At 48.4% G+C, this 22,426-nt stretch overlaps 1 protein-coding gene across 1 annotated transcript in view; it reads left to right on the plus strand.

The window, feature by feature from the left end:
* LOC149345832 (uncharacterized) overlaps positions 1-22,196 on the plus strand; it is a 73,872-nt gene extending 51,676 nt beyond the window's left edge. The window contains exons 2-3 of the mRNA XM_089541207.1: positions 1,144-1,241; positions 22,090-22,196. Coding sequence (XP_089397333.1) covers positions 1,144-1,241; positions 22,090-22,196 — 205 coding nt within the window. The remainder of the gene's footprint in view (positions 1-1,143; positions 1,242-22,089) is intronic.
* The last annotated feature ends 230 nt before the right edge of the window (positions 22,197-22,426 follow it).

Raw genomic sequence — 22,426 nt, forward strand, 5'->3', positions numbered from 1 at the left:
GCTGCTTAACACCCGGCGTAGATCGGCTTATCGATCTGCAGCGTGCACGGCAGGTTCTTGTCACACGCTGTTGAACCCGGCGTAGTGGGGGTGGGGTGTCTTCTTCCTACTGCGAATCAGCCCTAGCAGTGACGCTGCTGCGGAGTGTGACATTGTCATGCTATGCTTGGCTCTGACACGACGACAGCTGCTGCGCACTTGCTGCTCCTCGGTTGTGACCACGCATTTTTGGCTCCCGTTACCCACATACTGGCGCTTTCGGCGTTCTCGCGGTTGAGCAGCCTTCTGGGCGGCTGCTTACCGATGCTTGAGCCTCCCTGGGGCGCACGACGTTTCTTCATTAATAGGTGGAAGTGGCCCCTCCCCCGGCCTTCTTTCCCCGTGATAAGCAGAGCCCTTGAGAACAATACATAACAGTCCTCTAATAAAACATGGTGCTGTTCTAGCTGGTTGTTCATACTTGCTAGGGATACAACGCAAAAAACGACAACCACAGGGGAGGACAAGACACAGAAGAACGCTAATTTTCAACTGATTTATTTTGTCATCAAGTCACACTTATATAACCAGCCAGTCACATCACATGTCACACTTTGCGGCGCCAGCTATCTTAGACTAACAGATATGAAAGGTTTTATCACCTCTTCAGCTGTAAGTGTGGCTATTGTCTTTGTAGCTAATGTAGCTTATCTTTGTAACAGATTTTACTTCCTCGCCTGGTCGTATGTTATGCGCGGTTCTATAATTTTCTTTTTCCTTTTTGGCAATCTGTCTCTGACAATAGGTACATTTACAGCTGAAGAGGTGATTAAACCTTTCAAATCTGTTAGTATAAGATAGATGGTGCCGTAAAGTGTGGCATGTGATGTGACTGGCTGGTTATATAAATGTGACTTGATGACAAAATAAATCAGTTGATAGTAGCGTTCTCTTGTGTCTTCTCCTCCCTTGTGGTTGTCGCTTTTTGCTCTGTCTTCCTACGTAACAGTCCTTTAGTTTCGTGGCTTGTTTTCCCATCGGCACTTCCTTCCCTAATTTCACCTTTTCCCGCTCACTCAGGCCGTAGTACAAGCGCCAACAACTCAGCCAATCGACTGCTCAGGGTGTGTCATCTCAGGTCGTGGCATCTTTTTTCTTTTCCAGGCACATGGGATCTCAACGAGAGTGGGGATACATCTGTGCGCTGTTCTCGCTGATGGCCGTGGCCTGCGTCGTCACCTTCTTCGTCGCCATATTTGTGGGTGAGAGGCCAAGGGCGGGCACTATCTTTGGACAGTGGATGGGCTCAACTATTCTGTTGGAGGACCACTGACTGATTACTTGCGCGCGATGTTTATTAAGGCGATAGCCTTTAATGCCTCATACTGTCGTTAGCAGCCTTGTCGGCAGATTTGTCCGCGATTCGGCGTCACTACTTAAAAAAATGGCTGAGGCTTAGCTAAGGTTAAGCCTAGTCAGATGCGAAGCATATTGATGGCTAGGCTTGGTCATCATCATCATCAGCCTGACTACACCCACTGCAGGGCAAAGGCCTCTCCCCTGTCTCTCCAATTAGCCCTGTCCTTTGCTAGTTGCCGCCACTGTATCCCCGCAAACTTCTTAATCTCATCCGCCCACCTAACTTTCTGCCGTCCCCTGCTACGTTTGCTTTCTCTTGGAATCCACTCCGTTACCCTTAAGGACCAGCGGTTATCTTGCCTTCGCATTACATGCCCTGCCCAAGCCCACTTCTTCTTCTTGATTTCAACTAGGATGTCATTAACCCGCGTTTGTTCCCTCACCCACTCCGCCCTCTTCCGATCTCTTAACGTTACACCTATCATTTTTCTTTCCATAGCTCGCTGCGTTGTTCTTAACTTAAGCTGAACCCTCTTTGTTAGCCTCCACGTTTCTGCCCCATAGGTGAGTACCGGTAGGATACAGCTGTTGTATACTTTTCTCTTCATGGATATTGGTAAGCTACCATTCATGACCTGAGAGAACCTGCCATACGCGCTCCACCCCATTCTTACTCTTCTAGTTATTTTCCTCTCATGATCCGGATCTGCGGTCACTACCTGCCCTAAGTAGGCATATTCTCTTACTACTTCTAGCACCTCGCTACCAATTGCGAACTGCTGTTCCCTTGCAAGGCTATTGAACATTAATTTGGTTTTCTGCATGTTAATTCTTAGCCCCACCGTTCTACTCTGCCTGTCTAGCTGATTGATCATGCTTTGCAGTTCTGGTCCTGAGTGGCTTAGCAAGGCAATGTCATCAGCGAATCGCAAATTACTCAGGTATTCTCCATTAACTCTTATCCCCAACTCTTCCCATTCCAGTCCCCGGAATAACTCTTGTAAGCAGGCAGTGAAGAGCATTGGCGAGATCGTGTCTCCCTGCCTGACACCTTTCCGTATTGGAATTTTATTGCTGACTTTATGGAGAAGTATAGTAGCTGTGCAATCGTTATAAATATCTTGCAATATCTTCACATAGCACTCTTCCACACCCTGATTCCGCAATGCCTGCATGACAGCTGAGGTCTCCACTGAGTCGAATGCTTTCTAGTAATCAAAGAAGGCTATATATAGGGGTTGGTTATATTCTGCGCATTTCTCTATCACCTGATTGATACTGTGAATGTGGTCTATTGCCGAGTATCCTTTACGAAAGCCTGCCTGATCATTTGGTTGACTAAAGTCCAAGGTTGTCCTGATTCTATTAGCGATTACCTTAGTAAATACCTTGTAGGCAACGGACAATAAGCTGATCGGTCTGTAATTCTTCAAGTCCTTGACGTCTCCTTTCTTATGAATTAAGATAATGTTAGCGTTCTTCCAAGCTTCTGGTACTCTCGAGGTCACAAGGCATTGCGTATACAGGGTGGCTAGTTTTTGTAGCACAATCTCTCCTCCGTCCTTCAGCAAATCTGCTGTTACCTGATCCCCACCAGCTGCTTTCCCTCTTTGCATTGCTCCTAAGGCTTTCTTTACTTCCTCCTTCGTTACTGGCGGGATGTCCCATTGCTGTGCTCAACTGCCTTCCTCAGTAACTTGATGATTACATTCGCTACTGTATAGATTTGTGTAGAACTCTTCGGCTAATTCAACTGTCTTATCCATATTGCTGATGACATTGCCCTGTTTGTCTTTTAGCGCATACATCTCGTTTTTACCTATGCCCAGTTTTCTCCTCACTGATTTTAGGCTACCTCCATTCCTTAGAGCATGCTCGATTTTTTCCATGTTAAACTTTCTTATGTCGGCTACCTTGCGCTTATTTATTAACTTAGATAGCTCTGCTAGTTCTATCCTGTCTGTGGAGTTAGACGTCCTCATGCTTTGACGTTTCTTAATCAGATCTTTAGTCTCCTAAGATAGCTTGTTGGTATCCTGTCGAACCATCCTACCACCTACTTCTGCGGCGCACTCTGTAACGATAGCTGTGAGATTATCATTCATTGTTTCAACACTACGGTCGTCTTCTTCAGTTAAAGCGGAAAATCTGTTTTGCAGCGACATTCTGAATTCCTCTACCTTCCCTCTTAATGCTAACTCGTTAATAGCCTTTCGATTCACCAGTTTCCTCCGTTCCCTCTTCAAATCTAAGCTAATACGAGACCTTACCATTCTGTGGTCGCTGCAACGGACCTTACCGAGGACATCCATATCCTCTACGATGCCAGGGTGTGCACACAGTATGAAGTCTATTTCATTTTTAGTCTCACCATTGGGGATCTTCCACGTCCACTTCCTGTTTGCTCGTTTGCGGAAGAAGGTATTCATAATCCGTAAATTATTTCTAGCTGCGAACTCTACTAATAACTCTCCCCTACTGTTCCTAGAACCTATGCCATAGTCACCTACCGCCTTGTCTCCAGCCTGCTTTTTACCTACCTTTGCATTGAAGTCGCCCATCAGTACAGTGTACTGTGATTTTACTTTGGTCATTGCCGATTCCACATCCTCATAGAAGCTTTCAACTATCTGGTAATCATGGCTTGATGTAGGCGCATAGGCCTGCACCACCTTCAGCTTGTACCTCTTATTAAGCCTAATTACGATAGCTGCCACTCTCTCGTTAATACTGTAAAACTCCTCGATGTTGCCAGCTATATCCTGATTTATGAGAAATCCCACACCTAGTTCTCGCCTATCTGCTAATCCACGATAGCACAGTACATGCCCGCCCTTTAGTACTGTATACGCCTCATCTGTCCTCCTAACCTCACTAAGCCCTATGGCATCCCATTTAATACTGGCTAATTCCTCCAGCAGCACTGCTAAGCTAGCCTCGCTTGATAAGTTTCTTGCGTTAAACGTTGCCAGGTTCAGTTTCCAATGGCGGCCGGTCCGGAGCCAGAGATTCTTAGCACTCTCCGCTGCGTCACAGATCTGAGCGCCGCCTTGGTCAGTTGCTCCGCAGCCGCTGGGGACTGAGGGCCGAGGGTTAATTGGTTTGCTCATAGAAGGTTGTGGCCAAGTACTACACCAGGGTGGCCAAATCCTGTTCTGATGAGGAAGTGCGTTGTCGGCTGTGGTCACCGAAATCAGGCCGCACTCCAAGCCTGGTTATGCAATTCCATCGACACGCGGAGTTTTTTTTTTTAATATCCGGTGGAGAATTGCGTGGCACCGGGATTCGAACCCCGGTCCTCTTGCACGCGAGGCGGATGCTCTACCTCTACGCCATCGCTGCTACTTGGTAATACATAGCTTGGTAATACATGGCTTGGTAATACATGGCTTGGTAATACATGGCTTTCCTTGGTTGAATACTTGGTCATTTTAATACAACCACTAGAAGTGTAACAAGGATTGCCGTGGCAGCTATATACGGGATCATCGGTGAATTCAATGCAGAGTGTACAACCGCTGCCCCAGCACCGGCTACAACAGCATTCTGGGCACCCATGGAAAGTACATTGGAAACACCCTTAGTTATTCCACCACCGGCACCATTCCCTATAGACTGTATTGATGTACCCCCAGCAGCAGCAGGCAGCGCGCCTCTGATGTGGAGCCTCCACCGCCGCGGCCGACCGCGCGAGCCGGCAACCCATCTCTCCTCTGCTGAGACGTCATGTTGTCACGTGGTGTCACGTGGTCATGGTGGTAGCTCCACCGCCGCGCTCGACGGGCTGTAGTGTAGCTCTAGTAATATGCTTCGCATAAAAGAAACTGCGTCGAGGCTGGGAATCGAACCAGGGCCTGTGGCATTTGAAGCGGAGACGCTACCACTCCGCCACGAAGGCTCAAGGTTTGAGCATCAATAAAGGCGCATCTAGTGAATGCATGGGTTTTATACATGAAATAAAAGGAATAAAAATTAAAAATGAGGCAAGGAAAGAGAAAAGAAAATAAGAAAAGGAACAAGAATAAAGATAAAATAAAGATATGAAAAATAAAAAGAAATAAGGGCAGTAAAATAAGGAAATAAACAACAATAAAAAATGAAATAAAAATAAATTATGAAAAATAAAAATAAATACCAAAAATAGGAAAGGAAACAAAAATAGAAATTACATATGAAAATATAAAATAAATAAAAAGAAACAGCGCGCCAGGAAAAGCTTTCGCCTTGAGCACTTTACTGAGCCAAAGTGCGTGCTGAATTTTTTATACGCGATAGCAGAGAAACGCTCAAGGAACACAGAAAGAAAAGCCACACTGTAGGGAAGGGACTCGGAGGAAGGGTATGCATTTGCATACACTTCAGGAAGAACGCCAGGTGGCGCGACGCCTGTCGAGAGCGTTCCTGCACAGGTTGCATTTGGCGCAAACGCACCAAGGAAACGAAGAAACTGGCGTAGCAGACACGTCGACACTTGTTGCCACAATGAAAAAAGCAGTGAAATCCACGAACAACCACGAAAACAAATGCACTGTAGAAACAGAACAATATCTTTATCTTCGAAGCATTTTTCATTCAAAAAATTACACAACCATCTCATGCCATAAGTGCTGAAACAGCAAGATAAGATAAACGTATAAAAAATAACTGCACAGTACTTGTCCGAGTCGCTACAGATTTGTTAAGCATATGCAAGCTGTAGCATTACGTTCCGCTGCAGATAGAAATTAAGCCGTCACATAGCACTCGTTGACACAGAGAAATCTTACAGTATATCACACAATGTACCAAACAATCATGCAGAAAGCAGTGCAATCACTCTTTTCTTCTATATTTCTTGATTTTTAATTTCGTACAGGAGGCCATGGATGTGTGTTTTCATTTAAAAAGGCAGTCATTTGATATCTGATGGCTTTGAACCCGTAATTTCATCTTGCTTTTGGTGCTCTAAATACAATGTGCCGAAGGTTATACGGATTTTATGGTGCCTCTGCTGTTGCAAAAAACACAGGTTCATGATGAATTGTGTTATGTCTCAAAAGCTAGCCGAAGAATTTTAACTGAAATATTGTTAATACCCCACACTGTTCCACGGGTCCGTGGTTTCCAAGTAACCCGACTTAGAAGTTGCTTTTCTATCTTTTTCTATAACAGAAAAGATAATTTAAATTAGTCTGTTGTATCGCCCCATATGAGCAAAAAGTAATGAAGATGCTATCGAATTAAATTGCAATAAACAGGAAGGGGCGGCTGCAACATGCAAATGTTGGTGAGTTGCGACACCACGGGTTCCTGAGCATCCGCAGGGACATCCCCGCAGGGGGACGATGGTGAGCAGTGCGTCACCACGGAACTGGGCACCCGCGCTTCGCTATGCGTGGCATCGTCGTGTCTGAGGAACCCTTGTGGTTGAGCCGATGCCGAGTGTTTGGACCTTTAAGTCCCCTCGGTGGAGGCAACACACCACTTAGGCCCCAGCTTCCTGTAGACGGCACCTCCGGCCTGACCCGACTGGGGGAAATCGGCCGGCCCTTTTACCTCTCCTCAACTTCACTTTTCACCATCCTATCTTTGTTGCGAAAGCAACACTACGCGAGTCGCCAAGCCATTTCTCGGAGCTGAGGCAAGGCCATACTGGGCATGCGCGAGGAGCAGTGACGTCACACGGCGCACAGCTGGCGCGCCGCCGCTTTCGCTGCGCGGGTGACTCAGATGCGCCGCCGCCGCGCTCGCCAGTTCCGCGTGCGCTGTAGCGGCGCATAGCTAGCGTGCTGGGGCCGCCGCCGCTGCCGCGCGCTCTCCATCGCCTCTTTCTCTCTCCTCGTTGCTTTCGCAATCCTTCTCTCACACCTGCCCTGCCTTCTTCTCCTTTGTTAAGTTTTTCCCTTTTTCAGGCGGCGGGCGAACTATCTTGCATTGTGTCATATTGGGATGTGGTTAGAGTGTACAGGCGGCGAGGGCAGGGCTTGCCCCGTCCCCTTGTTGGACTCCTCTGTGGGTGGCAGGCACCACGGCCGAAGAACAGGCACATTCTATGGCTGACCCTCTCCCACAAAACGATCACCCTCATAAAAGAGCGCGGACCGGTGTAACCGTTCAGTTGCTAACGAGAATACAAGAAATGTTCCCGAAGTATCATGTGATGCACAATGGAAAAGCAAAAATAGCCAGCCAGGAAAATATTGCTACAAAGAAGACGAAGGTGGCAGTGGCGTGGGATGGAGCGCTCATAACCATTAAACCATCTCTTGTCCATCGTTCATCGCGCCTCATTCTTCGGCTGGCCGCCCCGTAACACTTAGTGTGGTGCTGGGGAATCAACGGCATCCTGGTTCTGGAGCTTCGGCGCCCTGCGTCAGCCGTGGTCGTCGGCCGTGAGTGCTTGGCCTCTGTCGCCCGGCTTGCCCAGCCTTTCTGACCCAAATCGATCTCGCCGTTTTTCTCTCGCCGTCCCCCGCCTCGGCCGCCCGACACGACGGTAAAGAAACCGACGCCATGACCGACCCGACCCGACATGTGCAGACAGCGTTTTCCTGTCGTTCGGAGTGTCCTGGCGCCCCGGCCGTCGGCTCCTGCCGACCTGCAGCCCGGAAGCTTCGTATACCGGAACTCATTCGCTCATCTCACTCGCCGTGGCGGCCAGCACACCACCATCTTTCACCTTCTGTTGAGCCACTGGGGACGCCCATCACCATTTTCAGCGACGTTCCGTCGTCGATGTCGTCTACTTACGATCCGTACGATCGCTCCATGGTCCCGGATAATGTGACAACGATTACGAAGCTGGCAGTGGCGCGGGACGGAGTTCAATCATCTCACTGAACTTGGTAATCTCGTCTCATTGTTCGGCTGGCCGCCTCGTAACGATATCGCCATTCATAGTACCTAAGTCTTAGGCGGATGCCTTGGGCCTTGGCTACAAGGTGACGAAACTAGCCAGCGGTGACACACTGCTGCAGATTCGCGGCCATGCAAAATATTCAGAACTCCGAAATGTAACAAACTTTGGAAGCATACTTCTCTGTGTTAGTGCATATCGGTCCCTCAATGCAGTCAAGGGTGGCATTTCAGAATATTATTTCCTTACACTCACCGAAGACAAAATGTTGCAAGGCCTTAAAGAACCAAATGTCACTGAAATCTGCCGCATAAACATCCGTAAAGATAACAAGGAGATACCTGCAAACCATATAGTCCTAACTTTTGCCTCCAGTGAGCTCCAAGAATCAATATAAGTAGGATACCTGAAAGTAACTGTATGGTCCTTTATTCCAAATCCCCGTAACTGCTTCAACTGACAAAAATTCGCCCATGGCTCTCAGACTTGCCGCGGCCGCAAAAGCTGCGGCAAATATGCATCAAACTATTACGAATCGAAGAATTACAAAGCTGCACCACAGTGCGCGAACTGTAAAGGGGATTACCTCGCGTACTCGAGGTCGTGTCTTACCAAGGTACATCCTGTTTACAGTAGGAAAACATTTCGCTGATTTGTTGCGACGGGGCGGTGCACCACATCGGGTTTCGGCACCATCCTATGTCACATACAGTGGGCCCGAGGCAGGGCCATCCGCTCCCCAGGCAGACGTAGCTAGAGCTGCCCTGTCACCCTCGAAAAAGGGCCAGCCGGTCCCTTGGCAGGCCGCCCGCCAGGCTTCCCCCATTCGGGAGAGGCCTACAAGCCGCACACTGTGTGGACACACTGGCTAGCTCGATCCCGGGCTCCATTTTGGAGCGTGTCTGGGTCTTCGAGCTGAGGAAGGACGCAAGCTTTGAAGTTTGGCAAGACGGAATCAAGCGGGTTTAATGACACTCTTACGGAACTTATTTGCATACTGAAGATTAGAAGAGCGAACGTTCAAGAATTAAAAGTTCATAGCGTCGAGGGGCTGAGAAGTCTTTTCGCTTGGGCCCAGAGTGTCCTTTCGCACTCAGCATCGTCCTTTAAACCCATACTATTCCGCCCTTCCAATAGGTGGTGGCCAATTCAGCACGAGGCACGTTTCTACAAGATGGGAAACAATCGGAGTTGCACAGCACCACAGCAGGCGTTGTGCCTCGTTGCCTAGCCAACCCGTGGGAACCGGCGAGCAGAAATTGCAACTCCGTTGCTAATTCCTGTAGTGCAGCAAGAGTAGTGCAGACGGCTCCGCATCCCCGAAAACACATGTGATCCTTGCGACACCGCGAATCTCAACTGAAACCAGCGGCGAAAACTAAGTCTCGGCTATTTCCAAAACAGGTGTGGCCGGCTCCTGACGGCAAGAGGCAATTACTTGATGACTCCGTCCCTTAGTTCCCTCGAACGAGCGGCCTTGGTTCTATCTGTCGTTGGTCGCTGTCCCCAAGCTTCCTTCTCCGGGACGGTCATCCGCATACAGCAAAGCGCGAGGAAATTCGGTTGCTCTTTCTCAGCGCGGAATTTTTCTTTGGAGTCGTCGGCTGGTCAAACGGCATGCCGCAAGCTTAGTCATATCATACTTCAGGAAATGCTTCGGCGTGGCAGACACGGACGAGACGAGAAAACACACCACAGGGCGCTCTGTGGTGTGTTTTCTCGTCTCGTCCTTGTCTGCCGCGCCGAAGCATTTCCTGAAGTATGGATTACCAACCGGCCTACAAGACAACCCTTCTAAGTTAGTCATATCAATGCCCATGGGCTCTCCGCGGGCCTCGAGAGCCTCTTGTGAGGCAACGGACGTAGCGCTGAGTTCACCTCCGCTGCAGTGACTGCGGAGTTCTCTTGAACGAAGGAAAAGGAAAATCCCAATACCGGCCCCCAAAGAAACAGGGACCTAAGTTTCGAAATATATTTCCCCAGGATTCATCATGTCCATCTAAAAGCGGCGCACAGAAAAATACGCAAAACACAGGGAGAACAGACAGAACAAGAGCGCTCCTCTCCGTTCTCCCTGTGTTTTGCGTGTTTTTCTGTGCGCTGTTTTTATTTATTATTTATTCAATAAACCCCTAAAGGCCCTCAATCGAGGGTATTACATAGGGGGCAGCAATGACACACAACGCAAAATAAGAATGAGCAAGCACCAAGGTGCAAAACATAAATACAAAAAGCACATGTAGAAGACAAAACAAGAAACAAACAAAAACCTGTAGTATACATTGTAATTTACACGAAAAAAGAACAGATAGCGTTTTAGAGGCAATAACAACCGCAGGAACAAAACAAAATAATAAAACAGCTCAATGCAGCAAGTGGTACAATCAATTAGTAAAGCTAAACAGACATTTGGGTTAGAAGGTCGTGAAACTTGTTAAGATCCCTTTCAGAAGCGATGTGTGATGGTAGATTATTCCAGTCGACTATAGTACGTGGTACGAAAGAGTTAGCAAAAGAAGAAGTGTGGCATGATATGCGTTTAACTTTCAGCGGGTGGTCGCGACGTGGAAAAAAAGATTCAGGTGATCGAAAAAAATCGTTATGGAGCAGAACATGATGGTAAAGTTTATGGAAAAGGGTCAAGCGTGATAGTTTGCGGCGATGTGATAACGTATCAAGTTCGGCGCGAGCCTTTAGTGCGGTGACGCTAGTATGACGTTAGATGGATCGTTACCAACTAGCCCAACTTTCTGCTTTACTGAATTCATCATGTCACTCCTAATGCACTGAAAGTGTAGCTATTATATAACTCAAACGGCATAAAAGCCAGTCCAGCCACGTGTTCACCTTCTGAGTTGTGTACACAGGAAAGAAACTTCGATGTCCAACACACACAAAAAAAAAATAAAAGATATATAGTCTTTGGCCGCGGCCGAGAGAAGGCAATCTGGCTCTCCGGTCGCGTTGCCATCACAGTAAAAAACGACGTTGCAACTGATGAGCGTTTTCTGAAGACTTATTTTGAAGCTACAGCATCCACTCTGCTTACACAGAAAACAATAACTGTTGCGAAACCGAAACCGAAACAAGACCGTCCCAAGTCGGAAGGCAAGACAAGCCAAGCAAGCTGGGAAAGGGAAACAAAGGAGCGCCCCTTGGGGCGGCAGTCGTGTCATGTAACCTGAAACAAAACGGATGTCGATTTTACTCGCTAAACGAAGTTGTCTATTTTTAACGAACGCGACATAATATAAACTGGTGCCGAAACCCGGGATATACCCCGAGACCTAACGAAGACAACTACCTGGATGCGACGGCAACGAATAACGAAGAAAAAGCCCATTTCTACTCCAGAGCCGCCGCCCAGTGCTACCGAGTGCAGCGACATGGACAGACACAAAGCGAAGAGATCAGCTGTCCAATCACAGGTGACTAGACTCATTGCTGAAATTGACTCCTGCATGAAAAGCCGCACGGGCAACGAAAAGGAACTCAGTGTCTTTTTGGCAAGAATGAGCTCTCTACGGACCCGCCTAAACGAAGCTAACGCCGCTGTCGAGACGCTATTGCCAGCGGAAGAAGCGGAGCAGGACTATATCGAAACCATCGAGTATGACGACAAGATCGTTACATACATTGCGAAGCTCCAAGCGGAGATTCAAGAAATTCAAGTAAACAGGCAGCCGAAAGAAGAGCCATCACCAAGCAACGACGCAGGCGCGGCAACCACGACCTGCCAGGTGAAGCTTCCAAAATTAGAGCTCGTAAAATTTGACGGCAAAGATGTGTCCTGGCAAGAATTTTGGGAACAGTACGAGCAAATGATTCACAAGAACGATCGGCTGACGACCTTGGACAAGTTCGGGTACCTAAAATCTGTTGTGAGTGGCGAAGCAGCAAGAACGATCAAGGGCCTTCCCTCCACATCCCAGTGCTATGACGACGCCATCTTGCTGCTGAAAAGACGCTTCGGCGGTGAGGACGCCATCGTGCAAGCGCACATGCGAAAGCTCTTGGACCTTGAGCCTGTGCGAAACGCCGAAGACATACGGTCCCTCCGACGGTTGTACGATGCCCTCGTCTCTCACCTCCGCGGGCTGGAAGCGCTCGGCCAGAAACAGGAGACCTACGGCACGCTCCTCTACCCCGTGGTACAGCGCGCCCTGCCGAAAGAAATATTGCTCGAGTTTCACCGAGCCGTGGCGAGGGAGGAACCCTCCGAAACGTCAACACAGAACACGGAACAAACTGGATCTGCGCTGCGGAGCGACGACGCACCGGGGCAGCCAAAAGAAACAGCTACAAAAGGTACTCCGTCTTTATTCACGAAGTTACTTGACTTTTTGAGGATTGAAGTGCAAAGTCGCGAGAATCTGATTGCTCAGCAAGGTACTGGCAAGAAGCACCAGGTGTCAATGCTGAAGACGTTAAACCCAACTGGGAGTTACAAGAAGAGCATTGGAACGAAATTTAAATCATCAGCTGCTGTACTGCAGCAGTCAGCAAGAGCAGATCACTGTTTTCTTTGCAAGAAGAATAATCACGAAACCGCTGCCTGCCGTGCTGGCATTTCGTTAGAAGAAAAAAAGAAAATGCTACGTTTGGGAAGACGCTGCTTCCGCTGCATGAAACCAAATCACCGTTCTAACGAGTGCAGAAGCAGCATTAAATGCGGTAACTGTGCAGGGCGGCATGCGACAACAATGTGCGACCCAGAATTTACTCATCCGAAAGTCAAAGCAAATGCAACCGATGTGACGACAGTCCCAGTGAATTTGCAATCTACAGTGAAAGAAACTCGCAAACGAGAAGTACTGCTACAAACGGCAACGGCGTTGTGTGCCGGTGAAACGAAAGCGGTATACTTACGAGCGCTCTTTGACGGCGGAAGCCAACGTTCATTCATCACGAAGCGAGCCTCAGAAAAACTCGGGTGTCGAGTTCTCGGAACAGAAACGTTGAAAGTTGGCGTGTTCGGTGGACACCAGTCGGAACGAGACTTTAACAGAGTGCTGGTGTCGCTAACCGCACAAAACAAGAAGATTCAACAGATCGAAGTTCTTGAGACGGACATCATATGCGAACAAAGAATCCCGGTTCCTGAACACAGGATCAAGAAACTACTTGGACCTTTGGCTGTGGCCGACAGGACCTGCGATAACGAAAGAGGTGACATCGACCTCCTCATAGGAGCAGAACATTACTGGGAATTTGTAACTGGAAGAAGCAAGCAGCTAGACGGAAAACTCCGAGCAGTCGAGACTGCCTTTGGGTGGTGCATTCAAGGACCTGTGGGAATAAACATAGTTGACTCACAGGGCATGCAAACCATTGCCCTTCGCATATCAATGGCCGAGAGTGAGACCATGAACTGCTTGGAACGTTTCTGGACCCTGGAGTCTATCGGAGTCACGGATAACGACGACTGTATTGGGCGACAGCTACTCGAATCTTTCGAAGACATTATCAGGCGTAGTGGATCTCTATACGAGGTAGCCCTTCCCTGGAAGCAAAACATAGATCTAAGTGACAACAAGGGGACTGCGGAAAAACGCCTGTCCCAACTGACAAACCGTCTTCGAAAAAATCCAGAGTTACTGGAAGCCTACGACACAGTCATCAGACAGTATTGCATGGAAGACATAGCTGAGCCAGTAGTAGAAAAAGAAGAACAAGGAAAACTGATCTACTACATGCCTCATCAGCCGGTGTTCCGAGAAACGAGCAATACCACAAGACTGCGAGTGGTTTTCGATGCTTCTTCGCATGGACAGAAGTTAAAGTCATTGAATCAAAACCTCGAGAGTGGTCCGAATTTGACAGCCGACCTTGTCGCACTGCTTCTGAATTTCAGGAGCAACAGAATAGCCTTGGTCGCGGATATCGAAAAGGCATTCTTACAATTAGAGATAAGAGAGAACGACAGAGATGCATTGCGCTTTCTGTGGTACCATACGAAGCCAGGTGCGAGTGGACCAATGGGCGAGTTGCAGACTTTGCGAATGAAGCGAGTTCCTTTCGGAACCACAGCGAGTCCTTTCTTGTTGACAGCAACTCTTCAGCATCACTTGAAGAATATGGAAGAAGAGTATCCGGACACAGCATCACTGCTGGCGCATTCCTTGTATGTGGATGACCTCTTAACGGGAGCCGAAAACGAAGAGGGAGCCCTGAAGATCTACGAAGAAGCTAGGACCATCTTCATCGCGGCCTCTATGACACTCCACAAGTGGGCGTCCAACAACCACACATTGAACGAACGGTTTGCGACAGATGATTGTCAAGCGAGACACTTAGGATACCTCCCAGGGGTCCTTAAGGTGTTAGGACTGACGTGGAATCCCAGCACAGATAACCTCACCTTCACCCCACAGTCTATCGAGCTACCTGAGCCAGGAACAAGTACTAAAAGGTCTGTTCTGAAGACAACAGCAAGACTGTATGACCCACTCGGATGGCTAGCTCCATTCACAGTCCGGGCAAAGGCTTTATTCCAAGAGCTGTGGCAAAGAAACGTGTAATGGGATGACATCCTACCAGAGGATCTGGACGCAAAATGGATGCGGTGGTGCGAGGAACTAACCGAATTGAAAAGAGTTCAAGTGCAACGCTGCTACAAAGCAGGCACAGTCGAACCTGCCATCAAAACAGTCCTCCACGTATTTGCTGACGCCAGCCCAGTGGCATACGGGGCGGTGGCCTACAACTGCGTAACAGATGCGGATGGCATCGCAACTTCGAGCATCCTCATTACCAAGTCGAGGGTCGCCCCGATCAAGCAACTGACTCTTCCGAGACTCGAATTGATGGCGTGTCTCTTAGCGGCCAGACTGAGTCGATACATCCTGAAAAGCCTAAAGGAACCACCACAAGTGACACATTTCTAGACCGACTCGGAAATCGCATTGCATTGGATCACGGGAGAGCCCTCGCAATGGAAACAGTTCGTGAGGAATCGCGTAACAGAAATTCAGCGTCTTACCGACACCTCAGCATGGAGACATTGTCCCGGATCCGAGAATCCGGCGGATCTCATGACCAGGGGAGTGACAGCAGATCAGCTTGTTGAGAGTTCCACCTGGTGGGAAGGAATGCCCTGGATGAAGGCGACTGAAAACAATTGGCCGCGCTTCTCTCAACCAAGGAACATTCCGACAGTGGACGAAGAAAACCGAATTGTGGAAGTCCTTCATACATACTCTCTTCCGAGTGACAGCTTGGATATTACGATATGTCAACAAGCTGCGACATCTGAGCACTAACAAAGGATCACGGACGGCAGTTGAACTGGATGATGCCGAGAAATACTGGATACGACAAGCTCAGCGAGAAGACCTGAAGAGGGAAATTGAGCGTGCGAAGAAAGGAGATCTCCAGCAGACTCGCCCGTGAGGGACACTCCAGTGTTTGTTGACAACGACGGTATTCTCCGTATAAGCGGCAGACTTCAACAGAGTGGCAAGCCGTACAACGAACGCCATCCAATTGTACTGTCGAGGCGACATCACCTAGCCGAATTGCTTGTGCGTCAAGCTCATCACCAAGTACTTCACGGGGGAGCACGGGATACTTTGGTACAGTTGAGAGAGAAGTACCATGTTGTACGAGCCCGCCAGCTGGTAAAAAGAATCATAAAAAGGTGCATAACCTGGCAACGCTACAATGCACGTCCAGCATCGGAAGTGACTGCACCGCTTCCACATGATCGAGTGACCCAGGCTCAACCATTTGAGGTCACAGGGGTGGAATTTGCAGGGCCACTTCTAGTAAAAGGAGAAAACTCGCTGTACAAGTCCTATATCACGCTGTTCACCTGTGCCGTGACACGGGCAGTTCACTTAGAGCTTGCGAGGGACATGACAGCGGAGTCGTTCTTGATGACCTTCAGACGTTTCATCTCAAGAAGAGGTGTACCCAGAGTCATCTACAGTGACAACGCGCTTTCCTTCAAGAAAGCCAACAGAGATCTTTTATACCTCTGGAACTCTATCCGGAAACCGGAGATTCTTGACTACTTTGCAAAGACACGAATCGAATGGAAGTTCATAGTAGAGCGCGCCCCCTGGTGGGGTGGCTTTTATGAGCGACTCGTCGGATCAACCAAACTTGCGCTCAAGAAAGTTATCGCTGCCAAGTTTCTGTCCTTCTACGAGCTAGCAACGACCTTGGCCGAAATTGAAGCTGTCTTGAACTCAAGACCTCTAACTCATGTATACGACGGACCGGAAGAACCGGAACCTCTTTGCCCTTCCTTCTTCTTGACAGGAAGACGCCTCACGTCGCTGCCTAGCGTGGGAAAAAACGAAGATGACCAAATCAACATATCCCTTCAGAGACTGTGGACCCGACGCCAACAGACCACAGAAGCTTTCTGGCGTAGGTGGACCAGAGTATCTTAAAGAACTGCGAAATGTGCAGAGTCAGAACGAACGTCAAGGAAAAGCGATCAAGGAAGGCGACTTGATTCTTCTTCGCGACAGTCTTCAACCACGGCAGCAGTGGAAAACCGCAAGGATTGATAAACTGTTTCCTGGAAGAGACGGGAAGGTGCGATCATGCCTTCTGAGACTACCTGGAGGATCAACCCTCAAGAGACCAATCCAACTCGTGTATCCTCTAGAATTAACGTAAAAGGCAAAAATGACTGAAGTCATTTTCGGGGGGGAATGTGTTGCGAAACCGAAACCGAAACAAGACCATCCCAAGTCGGAAGGCAAGACAAGCCATGCAAGCTGGGAAAGGGAAACAAAGGAGCGCCCCTTGGGGCGGCAGTCGTGTCATGTAACCTGAAACAAAACGGATGTCGATTTTACTCGCTAAACGAAGTTGTCTATTTTTAACGAACGCGACAATAACAGTGTGTTGTATATATATATCAAGCCTAACTTTTGAGTAAGTGTGCATGAATTCGGAGACCTTCTAGAGCAGCTACCAGAGTCATATTTATTAGTCGGCGATTTCAACGCCCACTGTCTTTTGGAAAGTGAGAAAACTGGTTCAAGAGCCCGAAACATAGAGGACTTTTTTCTATGTAATCACATTTCCTTACTGTACACTGGTAAACCTACATACTGCTCCCCTGCTTCGGCGAAAATGAGCTCTATAGAGCTTTTAGTTCACCTTCTGTGTTTAGCGATTTTAAATGGGATGTCATAGACAACTGATATGGGAGCAACCCTTGCTGCACTAATGAACCCAACACCTGCTCCAGAAATGATTCCAACAAAACCAAGACGTTGGAAGCTGCATTTAGTCAACTGGGCGCTGTTTAGAGAAACGGCAGCCTAGATCAAACGGTTTCGGATAATCTCAGTGTAGTCGAACGTAATGAACGTGTCACGAAATCTATTAATAGTGCTGTACGCCTAGTTATTCCTCAATCAACTGGAATAATGAAACCAAAGTACACGAGCAGGGCAGAATGGTGGGCCTGTTGGTAAGGCATGTCAAGGGAGAAAACCAGCCAAAAAAGACGGAAACACAAGAAGAGAACGACACAGGTGTGAACGAGAGGTTGCGCAAGCACAGAACAAAAGTCGGCGCTGGTGAAGATGGTAATCTTGCTCTGCATTGCAGTAGATGTCCCGGAAAATGTTCCCCACGTTTCGCAGATGTCACCATCCTGGGCTGCGGAAAAACACGGAAGGCTCGTGAAATCTTTGGAGCCTTCCAGATTGCCAAACATGGTGATGCTTGCGTCAGCTCACCATCGATAGCATTAACGGCAAAAGAATTTGATTATTTGAGTGATCATGTTTGAGTGTTGCCTTGGCGCATGCGTGGTGGTTACTTGGCGGTCTGTACTCAATGAAAAATTCAGTTGTTAGTCCAGCCGTTGTCCTCTGTCGTTCTCTTCTTGTTTTTCCGTCTTTTTTGGCTGGTTTTCTCCCTTGAAATGAAACCAAAATCACAAAGTTTGATATACTAAAGAACATAAAGAAACAAAAAGAAATAAAACAACGCCTGGGGCATAATTCGAACAGAAGAGAATCTCATAAAGTTTAAAAAGGCGACAGCGAAAGCCAGGTGTACCTGTCGCAGTGCCAAAAAACTTCGTGGGAAAAATACGTATGGTCCATTGTTAACTAAACACCTTCAAAACAAATGTGGGAGAAGGTTCGAAATTGCGCTGGCAGCTACTCCCCATTCACACTTCCCTCCTGACAGCCCCTGAAAAGACAGAATTAAAACAACAAGCACACATTTTGGGAGAAGATTTTTCTCCAGTTCCCAGTTAATCACACTACGCAGGATCATTTTTATAATACAAAACCAAAGCCGAAAAACAAACACAGCCGACAACTGACAGTACAAGCAAATCATATCATAATTTAATTACAGTGAAATAAAGCCATACAGTATTGCCCGCTGGGGAAAAGACTGCATCCGGCCCTCACGAAATACATTGTAAAATGCTAGCCCATCTCTCTGAACCTGCCATTGGGGCTCTTCTAAGGTTTTTTTGACAAAGTTTGGGTATCGGGGAAAATACCCGAATCATGGCACATGTCTTTACCCCTCAGTTTCCACGTCCCGTCTTTGTTGCGCTGTTTCAAAAATGAATACGTACCAACTTGCCCAAATTTCTGCTTTTCAAAAAAAAAAGAGTAATTAAAACAGGCCATATTTTTTTAAAAAAAGGAGAACGCCTTGAAAACACAATCCGAGAACGTTTTGTACACAAACAACACAGTCTTGCTCCCTTTTTCGGCTTACAGAAGGCATATGACACAACGCGCAGTTTCGGGACTTTTCATGACCTTGCTGAGCTTGGCACTCGTGGCAGCATGTTGAAATGCGTAAAAGTCTTGTCTAGCCGTTCGTTCAATGTACGCCTAGGTTCAACCCTTTCGAGGGATTTCATTCAAGAGGTTGGGGTACCTCACGGGTGTATTTTAAGCACATTTTTTATTCTAGAGCTGAATTCTTTTCGCAAAATAATCCCAAGGTCCATTACGTAATCAGTCTATGTAGACGATCTTCTGAAAGCTTGCACGTCCTCCTACGTATCACCATGCGAAAGACAAATACAATAAAGGAACTGGCAACATGGGCGAACAATTATGGTTTCCGCTTTTCTCCACACAAAACAGTGGCCATCCTCTTATCAATAAACGAGGCTTACAGACAGATCCCACACTACATCTGAACGAAACCGAATTACAAATAAAAATTAACACAGACTTCATGGCATACTTTTGACAAAAAATTTACTTTCCTGCCTGACACATTGGAAAAGAAAGCTTTCCAATGTCCGACCATACTCAAAGTCCTGTCAGGCATAGAGCACTGCACGGGCCTCAATTTGAGGCCCAAGCCCGGCCCGGGCCCGAGACCTGAAGCCCGAGCCCGGCCCAGGCCCGCGGCTTCAAGCCCGGGCCCGGCCCAGGCCCGCTAAATTATCGCTCTGGCGAGCCCGGCCCGGCCCGTGAATCCCGGAGTGAAGCCCAGCACGGGCCCGGCCCGGCCCGTTTCACAGTAACGCTTGAGGTATACTGCTCACTCTGAGCAAGTAGACTGCTACTAGACCGACAAGAGACTGGCCGACAAAGGTTCTGAAACCACAGTTTGGCTTGCAGAAAGTTGTTTCTTTTTATCCCAGAAGGAAGTGATTAAGAGTAGTGCTCGCCAGGCCCTCTTTTGGACAGCGATCTCGTGTAGGTGCGCGAAGACAAACTCGGAAGTTCCGAGAGCCAAATAAAAAGGGCTACACACGCGCGTAATAGACTACTTTTCATTCGCCCATGATTTTAATCAGTGATATTTTGCCGCCCGCCAAGTATAAACATTAAAGCTGCCTAGCAAGCAGTGGAATTATTTTTTTTAGTGAACGCGATCTCACAGGCTGAATTCATAGCCGAACTGGTCGCCTTTCAGCAGAAATGAAAAGCTAAAAGGCATGAGTGTTTCACTTTGTGCGGTTTGGAGACTATAAGCGTCCTAAACTAATATGTCCTTCATGAATGCATTTCTGATAGTGTATAGGTATGTTTTGGGATGACGAACGATCAGTGGCTGATTAAGACCGGTGAAATTTTTCTCTTGCTGGTGGAGCAGAAGATAACGCGTGAATCACGTGATAACTTACAGGGCAAAACGTCTGTCATGTCAACCAGGCTGAAGAAGCGAGGAGGGATAGATGTGGTTATGAGATGAGATTTACAAACTCTCATGAGCTTTTGTGGCTATTTCATTTATGAGACGTTCCGGTCAGATGATCAAAAAGAAAACCAAACGCGCTTTAGTTTGTCAATTCTCACTTGAGAAAAATATAGCTATAAAATAAAAGCTATATTTGTGGGTCTTAAGGGCCCAAGGGGAGTCAATCTGTAAGAGACACCGAAGCAGAGGGCTCCGGATCATTTCCACCACCTGGGTTTCTTCAACGAGCAACTACAAAGTACAGTCTTTGTCAAAAGTAACCACGCTGCATGGTTGCTTCTAGCTCGTACAGTGGAGCCCTTACAGCTTCCTTGAAGCTGTTGTGGTCGTTAAAGGTAAGGACGGGGGGGTCTTCTTACCTTCCAACAACTTTTGGTCTTTAGGAAAGTCGCATGGGCTCCACTATACAAGCTAGAAGCAAACCATGCCGGCTGGTTACTTCTGACAAAGATGGCACATGGCTGTCACGCTGTCGCCTGAATAGAAAGGCGGCCGCCGAGGCTAGGAGCGAACCCTGGTTCCCTGGCTCAGTAATCAAGCGCCTTGACCACTAAGCCACCACGGCGTGGAAATGAGGAAATAAATAAGTCAAAGAATAAAGCTTAGTTTTTTTTCTCAGCCCGTACTATAACCCATAGCTCATCCGTATCGCTGCTCCAATGCCACAGTTATGTACTTCACTCTGCAATAGTGAATGAATAGTCGGACACCAGCCGTTTCTATACGGACCCAAGCCCGGCTCGGGTCCGCAGCTTTACGCCCGAGCCCGGCCCGGGCCCGCAACTTGAGGCCTGGGCCCGGCCCAGGCCCGGCTAAACTGATCATGTCCCGGCCCGGCCCAGCCCGCGGGCCGGGCCGGGCCCGGGCTTTCGGGCCGGCCCGAGCCCGTGCAGTGCACTAGTCAGGCAAACACTTGGCTCCTGATAGGGCATCCCGTTTGCAAATTTATCGCTCTGTTGTGCCCTCCCCTTAGACTATGGTTGAATAGTGTACGGTTCAGCAAGGCCGTCAACCTTGAAACAACTGGGCCCGATACACAATTTGGGTATACAAGTTAGCGCACCACATACCCGTTGTGCTCTTTACGTGTGGGTTGCGATGCCCTCTTTAACAATTTCTACTGAGACATTACGCCGAAGCAAACTGAGATACACGGCTGCTCAGCGACGGTTGCGCCTAGTTAGCCACAGGCACAGCAGTCGTTCTGGTACAGACACGACTGAGCCCTTGAGCTGGTACTCTCTTGAACGCGACAGATGTCGGTCAGAGACACAGGGCGCGGTTGCCGTTTGCCGCGTGGGAAGCGCGCAGTTCTCTCTGTGAAATTATCGGTTTTCGAAGGCTGTGCCCCGCAAAACTCGCAGCATCGGCGAAAAAACAAACGCTGAATTGAGGAGAAAAAAAAAACTGGTAATGGCGCAAGAAACGAGGACACAGAAGGCACACAAAAGACAGACTGACGCCAACTTGCGACTGGAGTTTATTGCATCAAGCCTGCCTTTTGTACCACAACCAAGCCGTATCAACAAATGCATCGGCGTTGTTCATATCAATCGGCAATTGATAAGTACAAGCAGGCTTGGTGCAATAAACCCCTGTTGCAAGTTGGCGTCAGTTCTGTCTTTTGTGTGCCTTCTGTGTCCTCGTTTCTTGCGCCAATACGAGTTTTTTCTTTAAACATCAGCCAATTCGCGCAAACTAGAGTTTTACTTGAATTCAAAAGCCACGACTGAAATCGCGCTCGGTGACCGCAGGCAGCAGCAGCTCCGGCGGTGGCGGCACCCGTGGCATGGCGACCCTGTACGCGGCGACGACGTCGACCGAGACGACCACGGCATCGCCGGCTGCCCGCACTCCCTGACCACCTCAATTACACGCCACTCGGGTGGAGGCACTGCGCGCCACTCGAAGAAGACAGCAGCCACCGAGCGGCGCCCGCGCTGTCAGAATAGTTGCAACCGCCAAAGGCTACCAGTCACGCCCTTATGAAACTGATCTTAGCTCGGTGACTGCCTTTGCTCTTCTGGACACCGTGAAGCCTTCTAATAGCAATCTGATGACCGCGCGAAATGTCAGAAACTTGATCAACTT

This window comes from Amblyomma mixtum, chromosome 4 (assembly GCF_055824585.1).
Source record: "Amblyomma mixtum isolate Tamu chromosome 4, ASM5582458v1, whole genome shotgun sequence".
In the NCBI taxonomy this organism is placed as follows: Eukaryota; Metazoa; Arthropoda; class Arachnida; order Ixodida; family Ixodidae; genus Amblyomma; species Amblyomma mixtum.